Raw genomic sequence first — 20,850 nt, 5'->3', positions numbered from 1 at the left:
TCTATAAATGGGCAAAATAGTGATTGTGGAGGGTCAGAAAAACAGCATATATAAAAATACATTATAGTCCATTCTGTCTTCTACATGGATTTGAATTGTTTACTGAAATTGCCAGAGTTTTTATATTTTGAAAAACAACTCTCATTACGATTGAATTAATTTGAGCAGCCCATGGTATGGGGGCAAGTGTTACCTACTTTAAATAAAGGAAGTGGATCCATTGAGTATATAAACTTAATTGGGGGAACAATAGAAAAGCAGCATCCCAAAAATGAAGTGACCAATATAACAAGGAAGTACACTGGTGAGAGAAATAATTTCTTTAATTATAACAGTCTTGACACTGTTTCAGATACCTGTTAGACTTTTTCTACCATACTCTGTTAACAAACCACAAGTGGAATGAAGCCACAGCTGTAAAACAGGACTACTAAAGGATTACGACACCATAAATAACACTAGTGCAGACAGACTAAGGAGTTAGTTTCAATAACCATATTTTAAAAATAGTAAGCAACAAATTTCTTACAATTAAATGCAATCAGAGAGAGGCAGCAAAAGAGAAAAATAAAAGCTAAGCTTTCTTCAGACAGAGTATGAAAGCCAAATGGAGCATCCTGAGAGGTTAAAAATAAGTTCTGATTTCTTCAGTTCTAAGTCAATGGTGACAGTAGCTAAGGAGGGAACAAATCCAAGTGCTGTCTCAATACACCCAGTCGAGTGTGGTATTGTCAGCAATGTCCACGCCAGACTGACATACACACTACCTGTTTTGGCTTTGCCCCTAAAAGCTCAAATACACAGCTAGAAAACAAAAGGAGTCTACAAGGCACTGAAAGGTAGTGAAGAAACATGTGGGAAGTCACTGTGGGGACCTAACTCACTAACCTTAAGATTTTTCAATCTTATGGTTTATATTTCCTTGAAAGAGCTAAAAAATCAGAGATTGTGTCCCTGGGAGCAGGGATCAGAACATGGGTTTCAGTCTTTATTTTTACACCATGACCTTTCCCTACTTTTTTTTTTTTTTAAGAGGTGGGATCTACCTATGTCCCCATTCAAGTCTTTAACTCCATGGTCTCAAGGGATCTTCCAGTATCAGCCTCCAGAATGTCTGGAACTACAGGCATATGCTACTGCACCCAGCTCTTTCCTATTTTTAAACAGCCACATCAATGGTCAAATTTGATGAAATCTGCCTCAGAAATGATGATTCATCCCAGATAAATCTATTTCTGCACAGTTGCTATCTAGACAATTACCATTTTTGTTTTAGCCCAAGCATGGTGGCTCATACATGTAATCCTAGCACTCTGAGAGGCCAAGGCAAGAGGATTTCTTGAGCTCAGGAGTTTGAGACCAGCCTGAGCAAGAGTAAGAACACATCTCTACTAAAAATAGAAAAATTAGTTGGATGTGGTGGTCAGCACCTGTAGTCCCAGCTACTAGGGAGGCTGAGGCAGGGGGATTGCTTGAGCCCAAGAATTTAAGGTTGTTATGAGGTAGGCTGATGCCATGGCACTCTAGCCTGGGCAACACAGTGAGATTCCATCTCAATTAAAAAAAAAAAAAAGTTTTTTTTTTTCTTTTTTTTTTTTGTAGAGACAGAGTCTCACTTTATGGCCCTCGGTAGAGTGCCGTGGCCTCACACAGCTCACAGCAACCTCCAACTCCTGGGCTTAGGTGATTCTCTTGCCTCAGCCTCCCGAGTAGCTGGGACTACAGGCGCCCGCCACAACGCCCAGCTATTTTTTGGTTGCAGTTTGGCCGGGGCCGGGCTTGAACCCATCACCCTCGGTATATGGGGCCGGCGCCTTACCGACTGAGCCACAGGCGCCGCCCAAAGTTTTTGTTTTTAAATTGTGTTCCATGTTTCAGGGAAATGTCAAGTCAGATGCTGGCAATGTAAAAATACTCAGATTCACTGACAGGCCATGCAAGAAAAAAGTAAAAATAAAAACACTCAAATACTGTAAAGGACATACAAGTTGACTAATATGTATCATTAAATATAAAAGAAGGGCTCAGAGCCTGTGGCATGAATCACTGGAGTTTGAGATTGCAGTGAGCTATGATGATGCTACTACACTCTATGTGTGGTGAAAGAGAGACTCTCTCCCACATGCACCGAGGCTGGCAGGTTCGAACCCGGCCCAGGCCAGCTAAACAACAATGACAACTGCAACAAAAAAACAGTTGGGCATTGTGGAGGGCACCTGTAGTCCCAACTACTTGGGAGGCTGAGGCAAGAGAATCGCTTAAGCCCAAGAGTTTGAGGTCGCTATGAGCTATGACACCACAGCACTCTACTAAGGGTGACACAGTGAGACTCTGTCTCAAAAAAAAAAAAATTTAAAAATATAAAAAAAGGTAAGGGGGGCGGTGCCTGTGGCTCAAAGGAGTAGGGTGCCAGCCCCATATGCCGGAGGTGGCAGGTTCAAACTCAACCCTGGCCAAAAACTGCAAAAAAAAAGGTAACAGCATGAGAATAGCCGCTAATAAGAATATCTTAAGCATGTTTGGCCAGGCATGGTGGCTTATGCCTGTAATCCCAGCACTCTGGGAGACCGAGGTGGGTGGATTGCCTGAGCTCACATGTTCAAGACCAGTCTGAGCCAGAGCGAGATCGCGTCTCTAAAAAAATAGCCAATCATTGTGGTGGGCACCTGTAGTCCCAGCTACTCTTGAGGCTGAGGCAAGAGAATCGCTTGAGCCCAACAGTTTGAGGTTGCTGTGAGCTATGATGCCAGAGAACTCTACTGAGGATGACAAAGTGAGACTCTGTCTCAAATAAATAAATAAATAAAGCACATTAAACGATTTAAGTTTTTGATCTCAAATTGTACTCATACATACATACCATATATCCAGGAAGAAGTTTATTACTTATATGCCTGGCTCCTCAACTATTAACAATCTATTAACATAAAATTGTAGTCATACCTCCATCAGACACCGAAGAGAAAACAATGAAAACATACCTTGCAGAAGGAATTGGTGAACATTTCTGTCAAAGGCTGTGAAACTGCTAGGTGTGTATCTTCTGAGCTGATCTTAAAAACCGTCTCCAAGCACTGAATTGCAACTTAAAACAAATTATAATAGTGAAAAAAATTAGAAACTTAAAAAAAAAGAAGCAACCTCTTTTTTTTCCCTGATAGACTGCAATCTGTGGAAATTCAGTATTTATGATCACAGAACATAAGGAAAACTAATTGGTTCAGCTGCAAATAGATTTCTGTTTATAGACTAGCTATTGAAGGAAGACAACTTTATGTCTTATTTCTTATGTAAGGAAATATGTTATGTAGAATATGATTTCTCAATATATGTATTATATTACATCATACTCTAGTTGAAGACTACAAGAAAGAAAGAGCAGGGTTTTTTTTTTTTTTTTTTTAGCAATTATATTCTTTTAGTTATATAAGCAATCTAATAAGACAGCAGAGATGGGGCGGCACCTGTGGCTCAGTCGGTAAGGCGCCGGCCCTATATACCGAGGGTGGCGGGTTCAAACCCGGCCCCGGCCAAAATGCAACCAAAAAATAGCCGGGCGTTGTGGCGGGCGCCTGTAGTCCCAGCTACTTGGGAGGCTGAGGCAAGAGAATCCCTTAAGCCCAGGAGTTGGAGATTGCTGTGAGCTGTGTGAGGCCACGGCACTCTACCATGGGCCATAAAGTGAGACTCTGTCTCTACAAAAAAAAGACAGCAGAGATGACAGGAAACAGGGAGAACATCATGCTTAAAAATCAGGTGATTAAATATAACCTAGCCCCCTCTGCAAACCTAAAATATTAATTTTTTAAATGTGAGATATAGAACACTCAACATGATTAAAAGTAGTAAGATCCAGAAGATCACAGCAGATAAGCAAGATTTAATAAACATGTAAGAAAAAAAAGCTAAGAAAAAGCAAAAGATAGTGAGAGAAAGAGTCACTGGCACACAGGAAGCATTATGTCTATGTATTAATCCTGATGTACCTATGTGAAGGTTACTTTAATGCATGGATACATTCAGGATATAAATATGCAGCTTGTACAAATTTCTGTTATTTTACTTATCACACTATATCATATGCTTTAAATGTTTGTCTCTCATATTAGACTGTCTCCTTCAGACCAACATCTAATTCATTTTTGACTTTAACAGAGTCTGGCAAACAGTAGATGCTCAATATTTTTAATCTACTGGCTTCTGTGTTTGCAATAGAAGTAGCATTTTAATTTCACAGAAAATAAAAGCAATCTGTGGAGGCCTGGTACAGTGGCTCAAGCCTGTAATCCTAGCACTCTGGGAAGCCAAGGCAGGTAGATTGAGCTTAGGAGTTCAAGACCAGCCTGAGTGAGAGCAAGACCTCATCTCTACTAAAAATAGAAAAACTAACTGGGCATTATGGTGGGTGCCTGTAGCCCCAGCTACTCTGGAGATGGAGGCAAGAGAATCACGTGAGCCCAAGAGTTTGAAGTTGCTGTGAGCTATGATGCCATAGCACTCAACCCAGGGCAACAGAGTAAGATTCTCTCAAAAAAAAAAAAAAATTTGTAAAAGAGAGCATTTCCTCACATACATAAAAACCATGTTAATTCACAGCCACATGAAAGATAGAACCAAACCAACCTCTTAAGCAAAACTCAGAGTATGGAACTTCAGTGCTTAACACTGACAAGTAAAGGTATAGTAGCTTGCACCTGTAATCCTAGCACCTTGGGAGGCCCATGTGAGTGGATCCCCTGAGTTTATGGGTTCTGGACCGGCCTCAGCAAGAGCAAGACCCCATCTCTAAAAACAGCCAGGTGTTATGGTGGGTACCTATAGTCTAAGCTTTTTGGGAGACTGAGGCAAGAGAATCACTTCAGCCCAAGAGTTTGAGGTTGCTGTGAGCTACGATGCCATCGTACTCTACCAAGGGTGACAAAGTGAGACTCTCTCTCTCAAAAAAAAAAAAAAGAAACACTGACAGGTGAAAAGTCCACACGATGACTATGTGCCCTATCTTGTCTAGTCCAGCTTCTTTATCTCTGATGCCACTAACCTTAGAACACAGATCTGCCATACACTAGACACAATTAAGTATCGTAAAGGGAGTGGCTTTTTTTGGAAAACACAATTCTGTTTTGATAAGTAAACCCAGATGCCAAAATGTTCAGTGTTCAACACTAACAGATATTTAAAAAATATACAATTTAGTGAGCAAAGCTACCACTATTTGAAACTATCTCTTTATCATTAGTGATCCAGCCTGCCCTGCCCTCCCCAAATTAACCTGAGTGCAATAATTCAAATTACTTTTACTTCAAGATTTTCATTTACGAAACAGAGATTGTTACATTTGATCTTGCTTTCAGGAGGTCACACTCAGGAATAAGTCATAGAAATCTAAAGAAATACTATATATACTTACTGTTCTACTTTAATACCAAACAAAAATAGTCTGTCTGTTTGGGACTGACAATAAGAAAGATGAATGAAGAATTCAATTCACTAATACCATATTCCACCCGGATTAACACTGAATTCAAAAGTTTTCACATGCTATGTGCCAGCCATTCGCTGACTATGATTCTCTTCACAAATCTATTAGATGGAGAGGGGCAGATATCTCTACCTAATAGACTTAGGAACTAAGATACAGACCAACTAAGTTGTATGTCCAGGATCACTGAATTCAATTCATCAATTCCATTCAACAAATAGTTATTGAGCATCTACAATGTGTCAGGCACTTTTCTAGACACTTTCGATATTATCAGTGAATAAAATAGAAAAGATCCTTAAATCTCTTGAGGCTTATATCCTACTGAGGGAAATCTGAACAAATCATACAAGGTAATGGATGGGGAGTCTGGAGAGGGGAGCAGGGAAGCAGCTATAGATTTAACAGAGATTCAGGGGAAACCTCATTAAGAAAACAGATTTAGGCCAGCATGGTGATTCACACCTGTAATCCTAGCACTCTGGGAGGTGGGTGGACTGCCTGAGCTCACAGGTCTGAGACCAGCAAGACCCCTAAAAACAGCCAGGCATTGTGACAGGCGCCTGTAGTCCCAACTACTTGGGAGGCAGAAGCAAGAGAATCACCAGAGCCCAAGAGTCTGAGGTTGCTGTAAGCTATGACACCACAGCACTCTACCAAGGGGGACAAAGTGAGACTCTGTCTCAAAAAAAAAAAAAAAGAAAGAAAGAAAGAAAAGAGATTTGACAAAGACTTGAAGGAATTGGGGGTGCTACCCTTACCTGGAGGAAGACTATTCCAAGCAGAGAAGCAAAAGCCCTTAGGCAAAAGGATTGGATGGAGTCACAGGATGGAAGCTAATTTGGCTGAAGCCAAAGGAGAAAAGGAAAGAGTAGATGAACAATATGTCACAAAAGTTCATATCACATAGATCCTTTAAGTAATGACTAAGTGTCCCAAGGAGTCATTGCAAAATTTTGAGTGGAGAAATAAGAATTTGACATGCTCAGTTTTAAAAGATCACTGGTGGTTATGTTTGGAATAGTCCATGGAGAGACAAGAACAGACCAATGAGACCAGTGAGGGGCTATAACAGCAAAACAAGTGAGAACTATTTAGTTTTAACCAGGGGTATTATCAGTGGAGGTTACAATAAGAGGTGGTCAAATTCTATATATAATTGAAGGTACAGCCAGCAGGATTTATTGAATGATGAGATATAGAGCATGTGAGAAAGTTTTTGGCCTGAGCAATAGGTAGGATGGAGTTACCACCAACGGAATTAGGGAAGCTGCAGCTAGAACAGATTTGAGGTGGGAGAATGAAAAGTTCAGTTTGGGCAATGTCAAATTTGACATGTCTGTAGGCATGCAAGTGGAGATATCTAGTAGGCAACTGGATCTACAAGTTGGAGTTCTGAAGAAAGGTCTGCACATAAATTTAGGAAACATCAGCATATAAATAAAGGTATTTAAGGCCAAGAAGCTAAATGATAACACCAAAGAAATGAGTATAGATAATAAAATGAAGAGGACCAGCAGTGGACCCTTGGCTCACAAGGTCAGGCCAAGGAGAAGAAGAAGGAACCAGCAAAAAAGACAAAGAAAGGAGCAATGAGATAAGAAGACAACCAAGAGGTGTGAGGTGTCCCAGAAGCTAAGTGAATAAGGGAGGGGTGGTGGTGAACATCAAGTTTATAAACGGCAGCTAATAAGTCAGATTAAGACTAAGAACCGACCACTGGATGAAATAACACAGAAATCACTAATGATCTTAATGAGAATGGTCTGGATGGAGATATGGAGGTAAAAGCCCAATTGAAGTGGGTTTAAGAAAGAAGGAGAGAAGTGGGAAAAATAAGTATAGACAACCCTTTCAAATAGTTTTGCAGCAAAGGGATACATAAAATTAGGCAGCGGTGGGGGGGGAACGTATGGCAATAATAACTATTTGTAGTTTGTTTTGCTTTATTAAGAAGGGAGAAAAAGGCTCAGCACCTGTGGCTCAAGCAGCTGAAGCACAAGCCACATACACCTGAGCTGGCAGATTTGAATCCAGCTCGGGCCTGCCCAACAACGATGGTTGCAACCAAAAAAATAGCCGGGCATTGTGGCGGGCGCCTCTATTCCCAGCTACTTGGGAGGCAGAGGCAGGAGACTCAATTGAGCCCAGGAATTGGAGGTTGCTGTGAGCTGTGATGTCACAGCACTCTACCCAGGGTGACAGCTTGAGGCTCTATCTCAAAAAAAAAAAAAAGGGAGAAAAAATAGTTTGTATTCTGTTGGAAATGATCCAATAGAGTGAAAATTTGATGATATAAGATGAAGAGAGTAGAATAACTATCTTGGAATAGGTGAGACAGGATGGGATCTAGTGTACCAGCAGAGGGGTGCCAGTTAGAAAGGAACATGGACATTCCATTTATGGTAATAAACAGGCAAGCAGAGTATGCAAGGTGGTGGGTGGGTGGGTAGATGGGTTATGCAAGTTGTTTGCCTTCTTTTTTAAATTAGAAATGGAGTCTCACTATGTTGCCCAGGCTAGAGTGTAGCGGCCATTCACAGGCCCAATTATGGTGCAATACAGCCCTGAACTCCTTAAGTCAAGTGATCTTCCTATCTCAGCCTGCTGAATAGCTGGAGTGATAGGCACACACCACTGTGCCTGGCTATCTTCTTATTATTTCAGTTTTCTGAGTAGCGTAGGAAGCAAGGCCATCAGCTAAAAGTGAAGACAGGGAAAGAGGTTTGGGAGATTTGAGAAGACATGAGACAGTACTGAAATGGTCATCAGAGAGCGCTAAAGTACTGAATGACATTGGAACAGATAATGTGATTGTCTGCCAGCATTAAAGGTCTGCTGAGGTTCCCAGTCATGAATTCAAAGTAGAACTAGTTAGAAAAGTTGCATGTTTTGCTCCATCTATATTTGGCCACATGCATGTGGGCACAGAGTAGGTGGAGAGTTGGATTTAAATGAGGTTGGGTTTTGCAAGAAAGAGAGAGAGGGAGATGGAACAAGCATAATTACCAACCACAGAATTTAAGATGGGTAAGAAGTGTAAGAAAAAGTGAGGCATCAACAGATTGGAGATATCAGTGAGGTCAAAGAATTGTTGGGGTAGGAATTCTAGAAGGAATAAACTTGGAAAGATAGGCAGTAGTGGTCAGGAAGTAAAATGTTTAAGATAGAGATTATGGGAAGGATAAAATTTTGATAATGATAATGTCTAGAGAAGGGTTTCTCAATCTCAGGAAACTAACATTTTGGACCAGTTCATCCCCTGCTGTGAGGGGTAGTTCTGGGCACTGTAGTACATTTAGCAGCACCCATGGTCTCTACCCACTTACTAGATGCCAATAATACCAGACCCCCAGTTGTGACAAATAAAAACATCCCCAGACATTGTAAAATCACCCCTAAGTTGAGAACCACTGATCCTGGGATATGACCAAATGTTTGAGATCACTGGAGGAGAAAAGATCAAGAATAGAGAGGCAAGAGAATCTATGAGCATATACTGCAACTGCCAAGAATTCAGACAGCAGGACAGCACTGTAGCTCAGTGGGGAGGGTGCCAGCCCCAAATACCGAGGGTGGCAGGTTCTAACCCGATCCCAGCCAGCTAAAACAGAAATGAGAATTGCAACAAAAAATAGCTGCGCCTTGTGGCGGGCATCTGTAGTCCCAGCTACTTGGGAGGATGAGGCAAGAGAATCGCTTTAAGCCCAAGAGTTGGAGGTTGCTGTGAGCTGTGACACCACAGTGCTCTACTAAGAGCGACAAAGTGAGACTCTGTCTCAAAAAATAAATAAATAAATAAAAATAATTCAGACAGCAGTAGTACCGGAGAGAGTGACAATGAGCAGGAAATATAAGTAAAAAAAAAAAAAAAATGAGTAGGTGACAATAACCAACAGGAAGGGGTGATATAACCTGATGACATGACTCAAAGCTGAAGATACACCAGCTTCATAATACTGGAAAAGCTGGTACTAGAACTGAAGCTCTTTTGCTAGGGCTTTTTTAAATGTCTAGAAGGTGGGCAGACTCCTCCACATGATTTCATGTTCAATTAAATTAGACTCACAGAGTCAAAACTAGGGGTCAGTCAAAAACAATTGGCACCGTTTCTCACTGCCATATAGAACAAACAGCTGAAAGCACATATTTTTTGGCTGAATACCATCCTAAAAATAGGAGGTAACATCTTGGTTTTTAAAAAATTCTCTATTTTCTTTCTAGTCCTTCAAAATATTATATTGCATTTGATTAGAAAGGAAACATCTTTTCTCAAATGATTGCATTTATGTTTGCTACAGAGCAAACGTAACTTTTTGCTTAGATACAAGTAAACTTTATCTTCATATGGCTAACTATCAAGGAGAACAAAAAGACCTTAACATTAAATGGACCGACTGCAATGTTCACTGACTGTGTGTCACCTGGAAAGGTATCATCCAACCAGACTGCAAGCAGATTTAGAGCAAATGCCCAATTTTCATCCCCGCCTCCTAAAAGTATATTCACAGCCAGGTAAGTGCTTATTGAAATTAATAGATGTATCCCCTTTATAGGAGAAGGAGCTTCAAGGTGGAGGATTCAAACTATACTGGTACTTATTAAGTTCTCCCAAATGCACTCTCATTGCAATATGTATGTTTTTTTTGTGTGTGTGTGTGGTTTTTGGCCAGGCCTAGGTTTGAACCCACCACCTCCGGCATATGGGACCGGCTCCCCTTGAGCCACAGGCGCCACCGCAATATGTAAGTCTTTATGCTACAAGGAAGAGAGGATTACTGAACCTCCACAAGTCCATCTGCAGAATCCAATCTTCTTGTGATTGTACTGAATTTAAACTCCATAATGCATAAACATGAAGCACGAAGATGGTGTCAAGGAAATACATAATGCTGTCATCCAGTCTTATTCAACTTTATGGATTACAAATCTAATATTGAAAGTTAAAACAAGAGTAAAATCCTCTTTCAAGTCCCCAAATAGGCACTTGTTAAAGCTTACTAATGGTATACATTATTAGACTTTTACCTCATTCTATTACAATGACTAAGGTATTCTCATCTGTTATTTCTAAACTGAATGCTTCTCCCTATTCAGAAAAGGAGACAGCAAGATCTTTGGGGTAAAAAGCAAGATTTAAATTTCAGTTTTGTTATATATTAGCTGTGTTCTGTTATTTAAACTATGTGGTTTTATTTTCTCATTTGTTCGATGGGGATAACATAATAACCTAACAGTCACTGTGAAGAAAAAAATTCCCTATAATACAGAAAACATAGTCCTGACACATAGTAACTGTTCAATAAACGAAAAATAAGTCCTCTTATTGTTGTTAACAAACAAAACAAGCTTCAGAAAATGGAAATAAGATAACCTGATAGGCCTCTCTTCTTGGAAGATCAACAAAATATTCTGATTTTGTTACAATAAATCACAAAGTTGGGCTTATGGCTATTTTAGTCTTTATCTACAACACATAAATGCAAAGGGAAGGTGCTTACCTTCCAAACTTTCTTGCTCATCCGAAGTATAAGCATCCATCTGACTTTGTTCCCGTAAGAAATGAATAACTGCATAAACTAGGTGCTTGATAGATGACATTTTATAGGGGAAGCACTTTTCCTTTGCTAGAAAATATGAAAAAAAAAGAAAAGAAAAATGTTTTCCCATTAAAAAACAAATATGAAAACACTAAGCTAAATTACTTTAAAGAATCAGTCAGGAAAGTTATAAATTACAAAGGTAATAAATAACAAGGATTATAAATACATTAAATGTAAAAAATGAGAGCGGACAGGGATATAATTTTTTTAAGTAAAAAAATGAAAAGATTATATAATCTGCCATATTTTATTTTTTTAAGAGTCAGGGGAGCACAAAATATTGTTATGGTCATTTATTACACATTTTCATTTATGTCCACCAATATTAGATCATTTTAAATCTTACTTATGTAAAAATTCTTAAAACATGTATAACATAACCTTAGAATTTCACTGAGTATCTCACTTTATCTTAACAGTATATATGGTACAGAGACAGAAAATAACACGAATACAGACATAGAAATCTCCCAAAGGCCTCAGTACTAAACTGAGAGAGATTTCATACTGCTGACTAGAAGGTGATCTATACGAAACATCTTCCTCTAATTCATGAGATTTTTTAAAAGTATTAATAATTAACACTAAACCTATTTTTGTAGGTTGAGTTATTTGGTGAGGAAGTACATTCGTGAAAGGCTAACCGTTGTGTCGTTCTTAATGAAAATGGCCCTCTAATTAACAGACATGTCAGGAAATCGTTGCCTAAGTCGATGGGTTCTACAAACTGGGCAGCGCTGTCTGCAGTAGCTGTGCTCTCGTGGGCATCTGGAAGCTCCCGGTCATGTTCATTCACATGGAATACTATCGCATCCAAACAGTGGCGCAGGGCCAGCCGGCATTAATGGCTTATTTCCACTAAATCGCATCATCCATCTGCTCCCCAGGTTCCCTAATTCAAAGCCAAGATGTGGTACCAGCCCCTAGAACGTTCATTGTTTAGGTACTTATTTTAAAGGCGATCTCAGCCTAGGCCATGGGGTACAAGCACTAAATATGGGCAGAAGGTGAAAACAGAATGGGGGGAAAGGGGTCGGAGGAGAAAGGAGATGTCCATCCTCCTCCAGGTTTCTTCTCTTTCCACTCCCCAGAGCACATCCACCTCCCTCTCCCTGTCTTCCTCCCTCCGGTACCTGGGCGTCGCCTGGGCCCTGACCCGGCTTGCAGCTGGGGCGCAGTGCAGGCCCGGGTCTGGGGCGGCGGGAGACGCACCCTTCCCAGACTGAAGCCCCTTACCCGGAGAGAGGACGCGAGACGACGGTCGAGGACCCGCAGGCGTCGGAAGCCAGTCCGTCCGCCCGCTGCTCCTCAACGGGTTGAGCCTGCCCAGGGATCGCACCACTGGCAGCGATCGCCCAAACTTCCCCGGCTCCCACGCCGCCGCCCCCTCAGCCCACCCGGGGGAGCACTCGGCTCCGCCCGCTAGGTCTCGCCAGCACCGCCCCAGGGGCGGGGCGGAGCGTGGGGCGGGGCGCGAAGCGGGGCGGGGCCGGCGCCGGCGTGTGGCCGCCGCACGTGGGAGGGCGCTGGCTGGGCCTCCTCCGCTGGGCCGACCGACGGCTGCGGCGTCCGGGTTCCCCCACCCGCGTCCTCCACCCCTGAGCCGACAGACTGAGCGCCTGCCGCCGCCGGCCTCTCGGCGCTCCCATGCTCGCCCGGTGCGTTTCGGCGGTGCGAGGCTTCCACAGGTACCTCCCGTGCGCGGGTTAACCTTGACTGTGTGCAGGGCGGGGTCTACTGCCAGGCAGTGCCTTGCGTCCAGGCCCGGCCTTCCCCACCTGCACCTCGAGAAGCTCCTGGGATCCTCCCTCCCCGCAGCTGACTTGGCCGACCCCTGAGGGACACCTGGGGCGGCCACCTGAGGCCACTTCCACCCTTCTGCTCCCTCGAGAGGGTATCCATTCCTCTTTGTTTGGGACTGCCTCCGCCGCAGTTAGCGAGACTGGTCACAGACCCGGGACAAAATGAATGCAGAAAGATAGTCCAGGTTAAAAAATTTTTTTTTCTTTTTCCCCGCTTGGCCCATGCAGAACTGCAGCCGTGGCATTAAAAGTGTCACAGCTGTAGACTCAGGAGTAACAATTTTCTTTTCCCCCCTCACTTCATTAGCGTTCCAGTCCTTTATCATCCATTCAAGATGAAGCCTCTTTAGTTTTGTTGGTTATTTCCGTTCATGCTTTCTAATTTTCTTTTTCTTTTCCTCCTCCCCATTTAAAAAAAAAAGAAATCTATCTCTTGCTGGGAAAAATTGACTTGGCCCAAAATGGATAAATTATTGCTTGGACACGGCTTTGGACAGCCTCAGCTGCTGTTTTGGATTGCTTCCTAGCTCTCTAACCACACCCCTCTGCAACAGACCAGTAGCAAGATAGTGAGAGAATTAAATTCTTTGCGCTGATGCCCTGGGTTCTGAAACAATGCCGAAACCATCCCCATTCCGAAATCTGCCTAGAACTGTAAAGCCAAATGAACATTCAGCAGATGTTAGACATCTACAAACTGTTTTGGACCATACCAGCATTAATGATTTTTACAGTTTTGGGTTGGCTCCTGTAGCTCTGCGGCTAGGGCGCCAGCCACATACACCGGAGCTGGCAGGTTCGAATCCAGCCCGGACCTGCCAAACAACAGTGACAACTACAACCAAAAAATAGCCGGGCATTGTGGCAGGCGCCTGTATTCCCAGCTACTTGGGAGGCTGAGGCAAGAGAATCGCTTAAGCCCAAGAGTTGGAGGTTGCTGTGAGCTGTGACACCAAAAAGATTTTTACAGTTTTCTTTTGTACATTGCCAGCTCCATGTGTAGTTGGAGCTTTGCGTTGGTCAGTCCTTATGGTGCATGCGGTAGAAAACAGTAATTATACAAAGTTAATGTGATGATTGTGACCATATCCCACGCTGTCTTTTTTTGCTGGTCTCCAGGTAGCAAGTGATACAGCTGTCAAATCAAGCGATACCAACAAAAAAAGATCTTCACATAATGCCCAAAGCAGTGGGAAGAATGGCATGATTTTTGTTCTCCTTTATATATATATATATATATATTTTTTTTTTTTTTTTTTTTTTGCTATTTATTATGGTAAAATATAAGAAAATTTGCCACTTTAATCATTTTTAAGTGTGCAGTTCAGTGGCATTAGGTACATTCACATTGCTATCTGTCTCCAGAACGTTTTTTTATCACCACAAACTGAAACTTTTCTACCTGTTACACAACAGCTCCCCATTAACTTCTCTTGCTAACCAAGCGCATCATAACCATTAGCTTTGTGTTTTTATGAATTTGACTGTTCCAGGTACCTTACCTAAGTGGAATCATACAATAGTTGTCCTTCTGCATCCAGTTTATTTCACCTAGCCTGGTGTTTTTAGGTTTATCTGTGCGGAAGCATGTATCAGAATTTCCTTCCTTTTTTAAGGCTGAATAATATTTCATTGTATGTATATACCATGTGGTTTTTCTCCATTCATTTGTCAATGGACACTTGGGTTGCTGCCAACTTTTTGCTATCGTGAATTATACTATGCTCATTGGTGTGCACATATCTTTTTGAGTCCCTGATTTTAATTATTTGTGTACTGTTTATACCTAGAAGTGGAACTTGACAAATCAAATGTTATACTATGTTTAATTTTTGAAAAACCATCATCTTGTTTTCCAGAGTGATTGTGCCCATTTTTATATTCCCATCATCAATCCACAAAGATTCCAATTTCTCCACACCTTCACTTACATTTATTTTCTGGTTTTAATAATAATTATGCTGGGGCGGCACCTGTGGCTCAAAGGAGTAGGGCGCCAGCCCCATATGCTGGACGTGGTGGCTTCAAACCCAGCCCTGGCCAAAAACTGCAAAAAAAAAAAAAATATATATATATATATATATTTATTAATTAATTATTATTATTATGCTAGGAGTGGCATTGTTTGGCATCTTTGCAAAACTAATGCACTTAATGGAAGATAGCTGGATTCTTGCTTCTGCATTTAATCTGTTACTTTTTTCTTTTTTTTTGAGCAACTTGATCTCTCTCTGTCACTCAGGCTGGAGTGCAGTGGCCTAAACATAGCTCACTGTTACCTCAAACTCTTGGGCTAATGCCATTCTCCCACCTCAGTCTCCTGAATAGCTGGGAATATGGGCACACACCACCATGCCTGGCTAATTTTTTTAAATGTTCAAAAAATTTTTATAGACATAGTGTCTTGCTATGTTGCCCAGGCTGTTCTCGGGCTCTTGGCCTCAAGCAATCTTTCTTCCTCAGCCTCCCAAAGTTCAGGGATTACAGGCATGAGCCACCATACCTGGCTCTTTATTGTACTGTTTTATTTGTGTTTAAGAAAATGGGGAAAAATCCCACCCCACATTCATATGTAGTTGGAAAGGGGAATATTTTAATAGCTTTTTAAAAGATAATCATGGGTGTTCTTTGCTATCACACCAAAATTTGATACAAGTGGAATCTGAATCTATAGCAATTACTTTGTTAACATTAAAATCCATTGATGTATCTTATGCCTTGAATGGATCCTCTTTGTGCAATTTTGCAGCATCAAGCATAGGTCATTTGGAAATCAGTGGTTCCCTGTGTTAGGTCTTCTTAATGTTGAGATATTTCATTATACAGTTTTAAACAATTGTATTCCTTAATGTCTTCATTCATCTCATTAGAGGTCTTCAAGTATTAAGAAATTTTCAAGCTTATAGTGGCAGATATGATTTTATAAAATTCTAATTTTCACTTGAAAGCTAGAATTTTATTATTGGCAACACATACTATTAGTTGTTTTCCTTGAAGTAATAGTCTCACTTTGTTACCTTTTTTGACACAATCAATTGCACAAATCTTTTTGAGCAACCAAATCCTGTGGACAGCCGTTGCATTCAGGTTTGCAGCAGAAGTGCTTTATGTGTACTTGGCCACATGTATACTTAACGGTCAAGATTTAATAAAACTGTAATTCTTACTGTTTTATTAAGGACAAAGTGAAATTGACATTATCTGGGGAATAAGTGCAGGACAAAGAAAATTCCAAAAACTAGTGCAATTTGGTGCCACTGCCTTGATTTATTCTAAGTTGCCAACAATTTTATCTACCATTGCTTTTTACTAAATGTCCATAATGTGACGAAAGTAACTATCATTATGAAAGATTTTTAACTTCACAGACTCTCTGAAAGGTTCTCAGGGAACCCTCCCCATACCTCTACCCCCAAGGTTTGGGGACCAGATTTTGAGAACCACCGATATGTGGTATCCAAATTCTTTTTTTATGCATGGAAGAAAATAAATTTATACAAAGCCACAATTATTACATTGTTGGAAGCTACCATAAATTTGTCAACTACTTTGTTACTTAAGAACATTATCATACACAATTATAGTCCTTAATTTAGGGCTTAAAAGATTTAATCCCAGAATCTGCTCTTTGTGTTCTTCTGATGTCTTTTTCCTGCTTGCTCCAACACTTGGGAGTTCATTTTAGTATTACAGGTGTAACTAGGCTTTTGCTTAAATGACTTATGGTTTTCCTTTTGGCAGAGCTGCTATACCTCCTTCCTGGAGCCACCTTGACAGCTAGGATTATTGATGATGGTAGCAAGCTAATTTCTTGGGAATAAGTGGACTAGGAATCTGAGATTGGATTGTAGTTGTTGCTCAATTCACTCTGTGACCTTTAAGTAAATCACTAGTGATTTACGCCCTTGGACCACTCTCAAGTTCCTTATTTGTGAAATGAAAAGGGCCAGGCCTAGTGATACCTGAAGTTCTTTTCAACTTTATGTTGCTGTAGCAATTGTACCAGGAGAATTGCACCTCAGCCAGGTTGTACAGCATGTGAGAAAATATAATGTACATTATAGAATGAGGGACGAGTGACTTGGCCAACAAAACAAATGAGAAGGGAGGTGCCTGTGGCTCAATGGGTAGAGCACCAGCCCCATATACCGAGGGTGGCGGGTTCAAACCCGGCCCTGGCCAAACTGCAACAAAAAAATAGCCAGGTATTGTAGCAGGTGCCTGTAGTCTCAGCTACTTGGGAGGCTGAGGCAAAAGAATCACCTAAACCAAGAGTTGTAGGTTGCTGTGAGCTGTGACGCTACAGCACTCTACCGAGGCAGTAAAGTGAGAGACTCTGTCTCTTAAAAAAAAAAAAGAAGGGTGATTCAACAGTGTTTAGCCAAAATGATGATAGTTGTGATAGCCCCAGTTCTCTTGTTCAGTTAGAAAGATGGCTTGCGGGCGGCGCCTGTGGCTCAGTCGGTAAGGCGCCGGCCCCATATACCGAGGGTGGCGGGTTCAAACCCGGCCCCGGCCAAACTGCAACCAAAAAATACCCGGGTGTTGTGGCGGGTGCCTGTGGTCCCAGCTACTGGGGAGGCTGAGGCAAGAGAATTGCTTAAGCCCAGGAGTTGGAGGTTGCTGTGAGCTGTGTGAGTCCACGGCACTCTACCGAGGGCCATAAAGTGAGACTCTGTCTCTACAAAAAAAAAAAAAAAAAAAAAGATGGCTTGCTTTTTTAAAATTTTAACAGCAATGCATGTCCATTATTGGAAACTTGAAAAACAATGACAAGGAAAAGAAAATATTAAAAATATATATAGTCCTCCTATCCAGAAGAGTCGACTGTTAATAGCTTCTAAAATCTCATCTGTGTACAGATTTTTTTGGAAAAAAGGGATTACTGTGCCAATTATTATTTTTATTTTATTTATTTATTTATTTTTCTTAGAGACAGAGTCTCACTTTTTGTCGCACTTGGTAGAGTACTGTGATGTCAGAGCTCACAGCAACCTCCAGCTCTTGGCCTTAGGCAATTCTCTTGCCTCAGCCTCCCGAGTGGCTGGGACTACAGGCACCCGCCACAATTCCTGGCTATTTTTTTGTTGCAGTTTGGCCAGGGCTGGATTTGAACCTGCCACCCTAGGTATATGGGGCCAGCACCCTACTCACTGAGCCATAGACACTGCCCCCTATTATTATTTTTAATATTTAAACATTCTTCCGTAGTCTAAATAGCTATAACATAGTTCTTTTGGGGATATATGCAATCTGACTAATCCATACCTTGGATCCACACTGTGTCAACTGTTTCCAGTTTCTTGCTATGAGTAACAGTGCTTAGATAAATATTCTTATTGTCTTTTTACAAATCCTCAATTATTTCCTTAGTATAAACTGTTTGAAATGAAATTTGTACATCAAAGAGTATGCATCTTTCAGGCCTGTGGTACTTATTATTCTGTTCTCAAAAAAGTTTCTCCTATGAGCTGAGTATTTACATACTAGAAAACTAGTATTTGCATATTCAGGCGCCTGCGCACACCTGGCTATTTTTTGGTTGTAGTCGTTATTGTTGTTTCCCAGGCCCGGGCTGGATTTGAACCTAGCAGCTCTGGTGAATGTGGCTGGGGCCTTAGCTGCTTGAGCCACAGGCACTGAGCCATCTTTCCTTTCTTTCTTTTTTTTTTTTTGAAACAGAATCTCACTTTGTCGCCCTTGGTAGAGTGCTGTGGCATCATGGCTCACAGCAACCTCAAACTCTTGGACTCAAGTATTCTCTTGCCTCAGTTTCCTAGTATTTACATACTCAGCTGATAGGAGAATATGACATCACTGACCATTGGACATCACTGACCATTGACATCATTGACCATTTTAATATTTTTTAATTCTTACCAGTTTGATAAGTGGAAAGTTGTCTTACTATGATTTGCATTTCCTTACATTTTTTAAAGAGTCTATTTAGTGAATATAATTCTTCAACAAAAATTCAGGACTTGGCCAGACGTGGTGACTCAATGCCTGTAATCCTAGCACTGTGGGATGCCGAGGCAGGTAGACTGCCTGAGCTCACTGGTTCCAGACCAGCCTGAGTAAGAGCGAGACCCTCTCTAAAAAAATAGCGGGGCATTCTGGTGGGTGCCTGTAGTCCCAGCTACTTAGGAAGGTGAAGCAAGAGAATCACTTGAGCCCAGAAGTTTGAGGTTGCTGTGAGCTGTGATGCCAGAGCACTCTGTCAAGGGGGACAAAGTGAAACTGTCTCAAAAAAAAAAAAAAAGAAAATTCACAACTTGTGGCCCAGAAACCAAAATCATTATTTGTTTTCTGTCGTGAAAATTTATTCATATGAAAAATCTTAGAAAGTCAGAAATATTCAGTTACAATTATTCTTAAATTGAACAATTTTTTATATGTCTGGCTATAATAAAGTTGAAATTGTTTCCATAAATCTACTATGTATGACTTCCAAAATATTACAACAGAAGTGCTGATGGGGGAAAAAGTACAATAAGGAAAGGATGTTAGGCTCGGCGCCTGTAGCTCAGCAGCTAGCGCGCCAGCCACATACACCGAAGCTGTCAGGTTTGAATCCAGCCTGGGCCTGCCAAACAATAATGACAACTACAACCAAAAAATAGCCAGGTGTTGTGGCTACTGCCATGTAGTCCCAGCTCCTTAGGAGGTTGAGGCAAGAGAATCACTTACGCCCAAGAGTTTGAGGTTGCTGTGAGCTATGACATTACGGCACTCTACCCAAGGCAACAAAGTAAGACTCTGTCCAAAAAAAAAATAAGAAGGAAAGGATTTTAAGTTATAACTATCAAAACTTAGACCATGATTATTTGTAAAAATGGATTTTTTTTACATATATGAATTTAGTATCATTTGGGTATATAACCAAGTCAATGAAATTTTTTTTATAGAGATAGTTTAATTTGGTCCTGTCAATGTTTGAGTCCTTAATTCTTTTACATTAATTTGCTTTTTTCAGATGACCTGTTAAGCTTTAATTTTTAACAGTACTATACATCAAGTCTTTGATATCAGTGATCTGTTTGTTATTTAACTCTAAATTTGATACTTCTTGCCTTATTTTTAAAAAACCACACACAAAAAAATTCTTAACTGATCCAGTAGGCCAAATTTCATCCTATTTTGCAGTTTACCCATCTGATCTCTGTAATTGTAGCCTGCTAAAATATAGCATTGAAATTTTTACATTTCAAATATTACCTTCAGTAATAACTAAGTATATTTTCTGTGAAGCTATTTCTGAGAATGTTATTTTCCAGAATGTGAGAATATATATGTATTTATAATCTTGTGAGTTTAAAGTCTGTTTATGAAACTTTGTGTATATACTTGTAAAAAAGTTGTATAATTTTGTGATAACATAGTTCTCCCAAAACCTTACTGAAAAAGCTTATGTCCATAGTAAATGAGAGCACTGTAAGGATTTGTTCCTATTTTTCATACTTGCTGTTCCAGCTGTCTTCACCCTCATAATAACCTTGCTCACCCTGTCACAGAAGGAAAGGAAACTGGGAAACTTCACCAAAGCAGCTCTCAATCCAAGAGGCCTGTATTATTGTAAAAATGGATTTTAAAAGGTATAGGAGGATTTGTTGTTGTTGTTGTTGTTATCTTTTTTTTTTTTTTTGAGACAGAACCTCAAGCTGTCACCCTGGATAGTACCGTGGCATTACAACTCATAGTAACCTCCAACTCCTGGGCTTAAGTGATTCTCTTACCTCAGCCTCCCAAGTAGCTGAGACTACAGGTGCCTGCCACAACACCCCGCTGTTTTTTGGGTGTAGTTGTCATTGTTTGGCAGGCCTGGGCTGCACATATATATATCTGGATCCAGACTTCCATAGTCTAATCTATAATGCTACATATCCTTTGTAATGCAGAGCTTGGCGCATACATGTGTACATATATGTATGTATGTATACAAGTGTGTATGTGTGTATATCCTCAA

At 40.8% G+C, this 20,850-nt stretch overlaps 2 protein-coding genes across 3 annotated transcripts in view; one reads left to right on the top strand and one right to left on the bottom strand.

Moving 5' to 3' along the window:
• The window catches only part of SGTB (small glutamine rich tetratricopeptide repeat co-chaperone beta), a 45,356-nt gene extending 32,867 nt beyond the window's left edge, over positions 1–12,489 (bottom strand). For both annotated transcript variants that reach the window (XM_053589776.1, XM_053589781.1), the window contains exons 1-3: positions 12,319–12,489; positions 10,981–11,106; positions 2,982–3,085 (exon numbers count right to left, since the gene is read on the bottom strand). In XM_053589776.1, coding sequence (XP_053445751.1) covers positions 2,982–3,085; positions 10,981–11,080 — 204 coding nt within the window. In that variant the 5' untranslated portion in view covers positions 11,081–11,106; positions 12,319–12,489. The remainder of the gene's footprint in view (positions 1–2,981; positions 3,086–10,980; positions 11,107–12,318) is intronic.
• Positions 12,490–12,599: 110 nt separating this feature from the next.
• Positions 12,600–20,850, top strand: part of NLN (neurolysin) — a 112,966-nt gene continuing 104,715 nt past the window's right edge. The window contains exon 1 of the mRNA XM_053589708.1: positions 12,600–12,770. Coding sequence (XP_053445683.1) covers positions 12,730–12,770 — 41 coding nt within the window. The 5' untranslated portion in view covers positions 12,600–12,729. The remainder of the gene's footprint in view (positions 12,771–20,850) is intronic.

Source organism: Nycticebus coucang, chromosome 1 (assembly GCF_027406575.1).
Source record: "Nycticebus coucang isolate mNycCou1 chromosome 1, mNycCou1.pri, whole genome shotgun sequence".
In the NCBI taxonomy this organism is placed as follows: domain Eukaryota; kingdom Metazoa; phylum Chordata; class Mammalia; order Primates; family Lorisidae; genus Nycticebus; species Nycticebus coucang.
The sequence above is the reverse complement of the archived record's forward strand: the minus strand, read 5'-3'. Positions and strand labels throughout refer to the sequence as shown.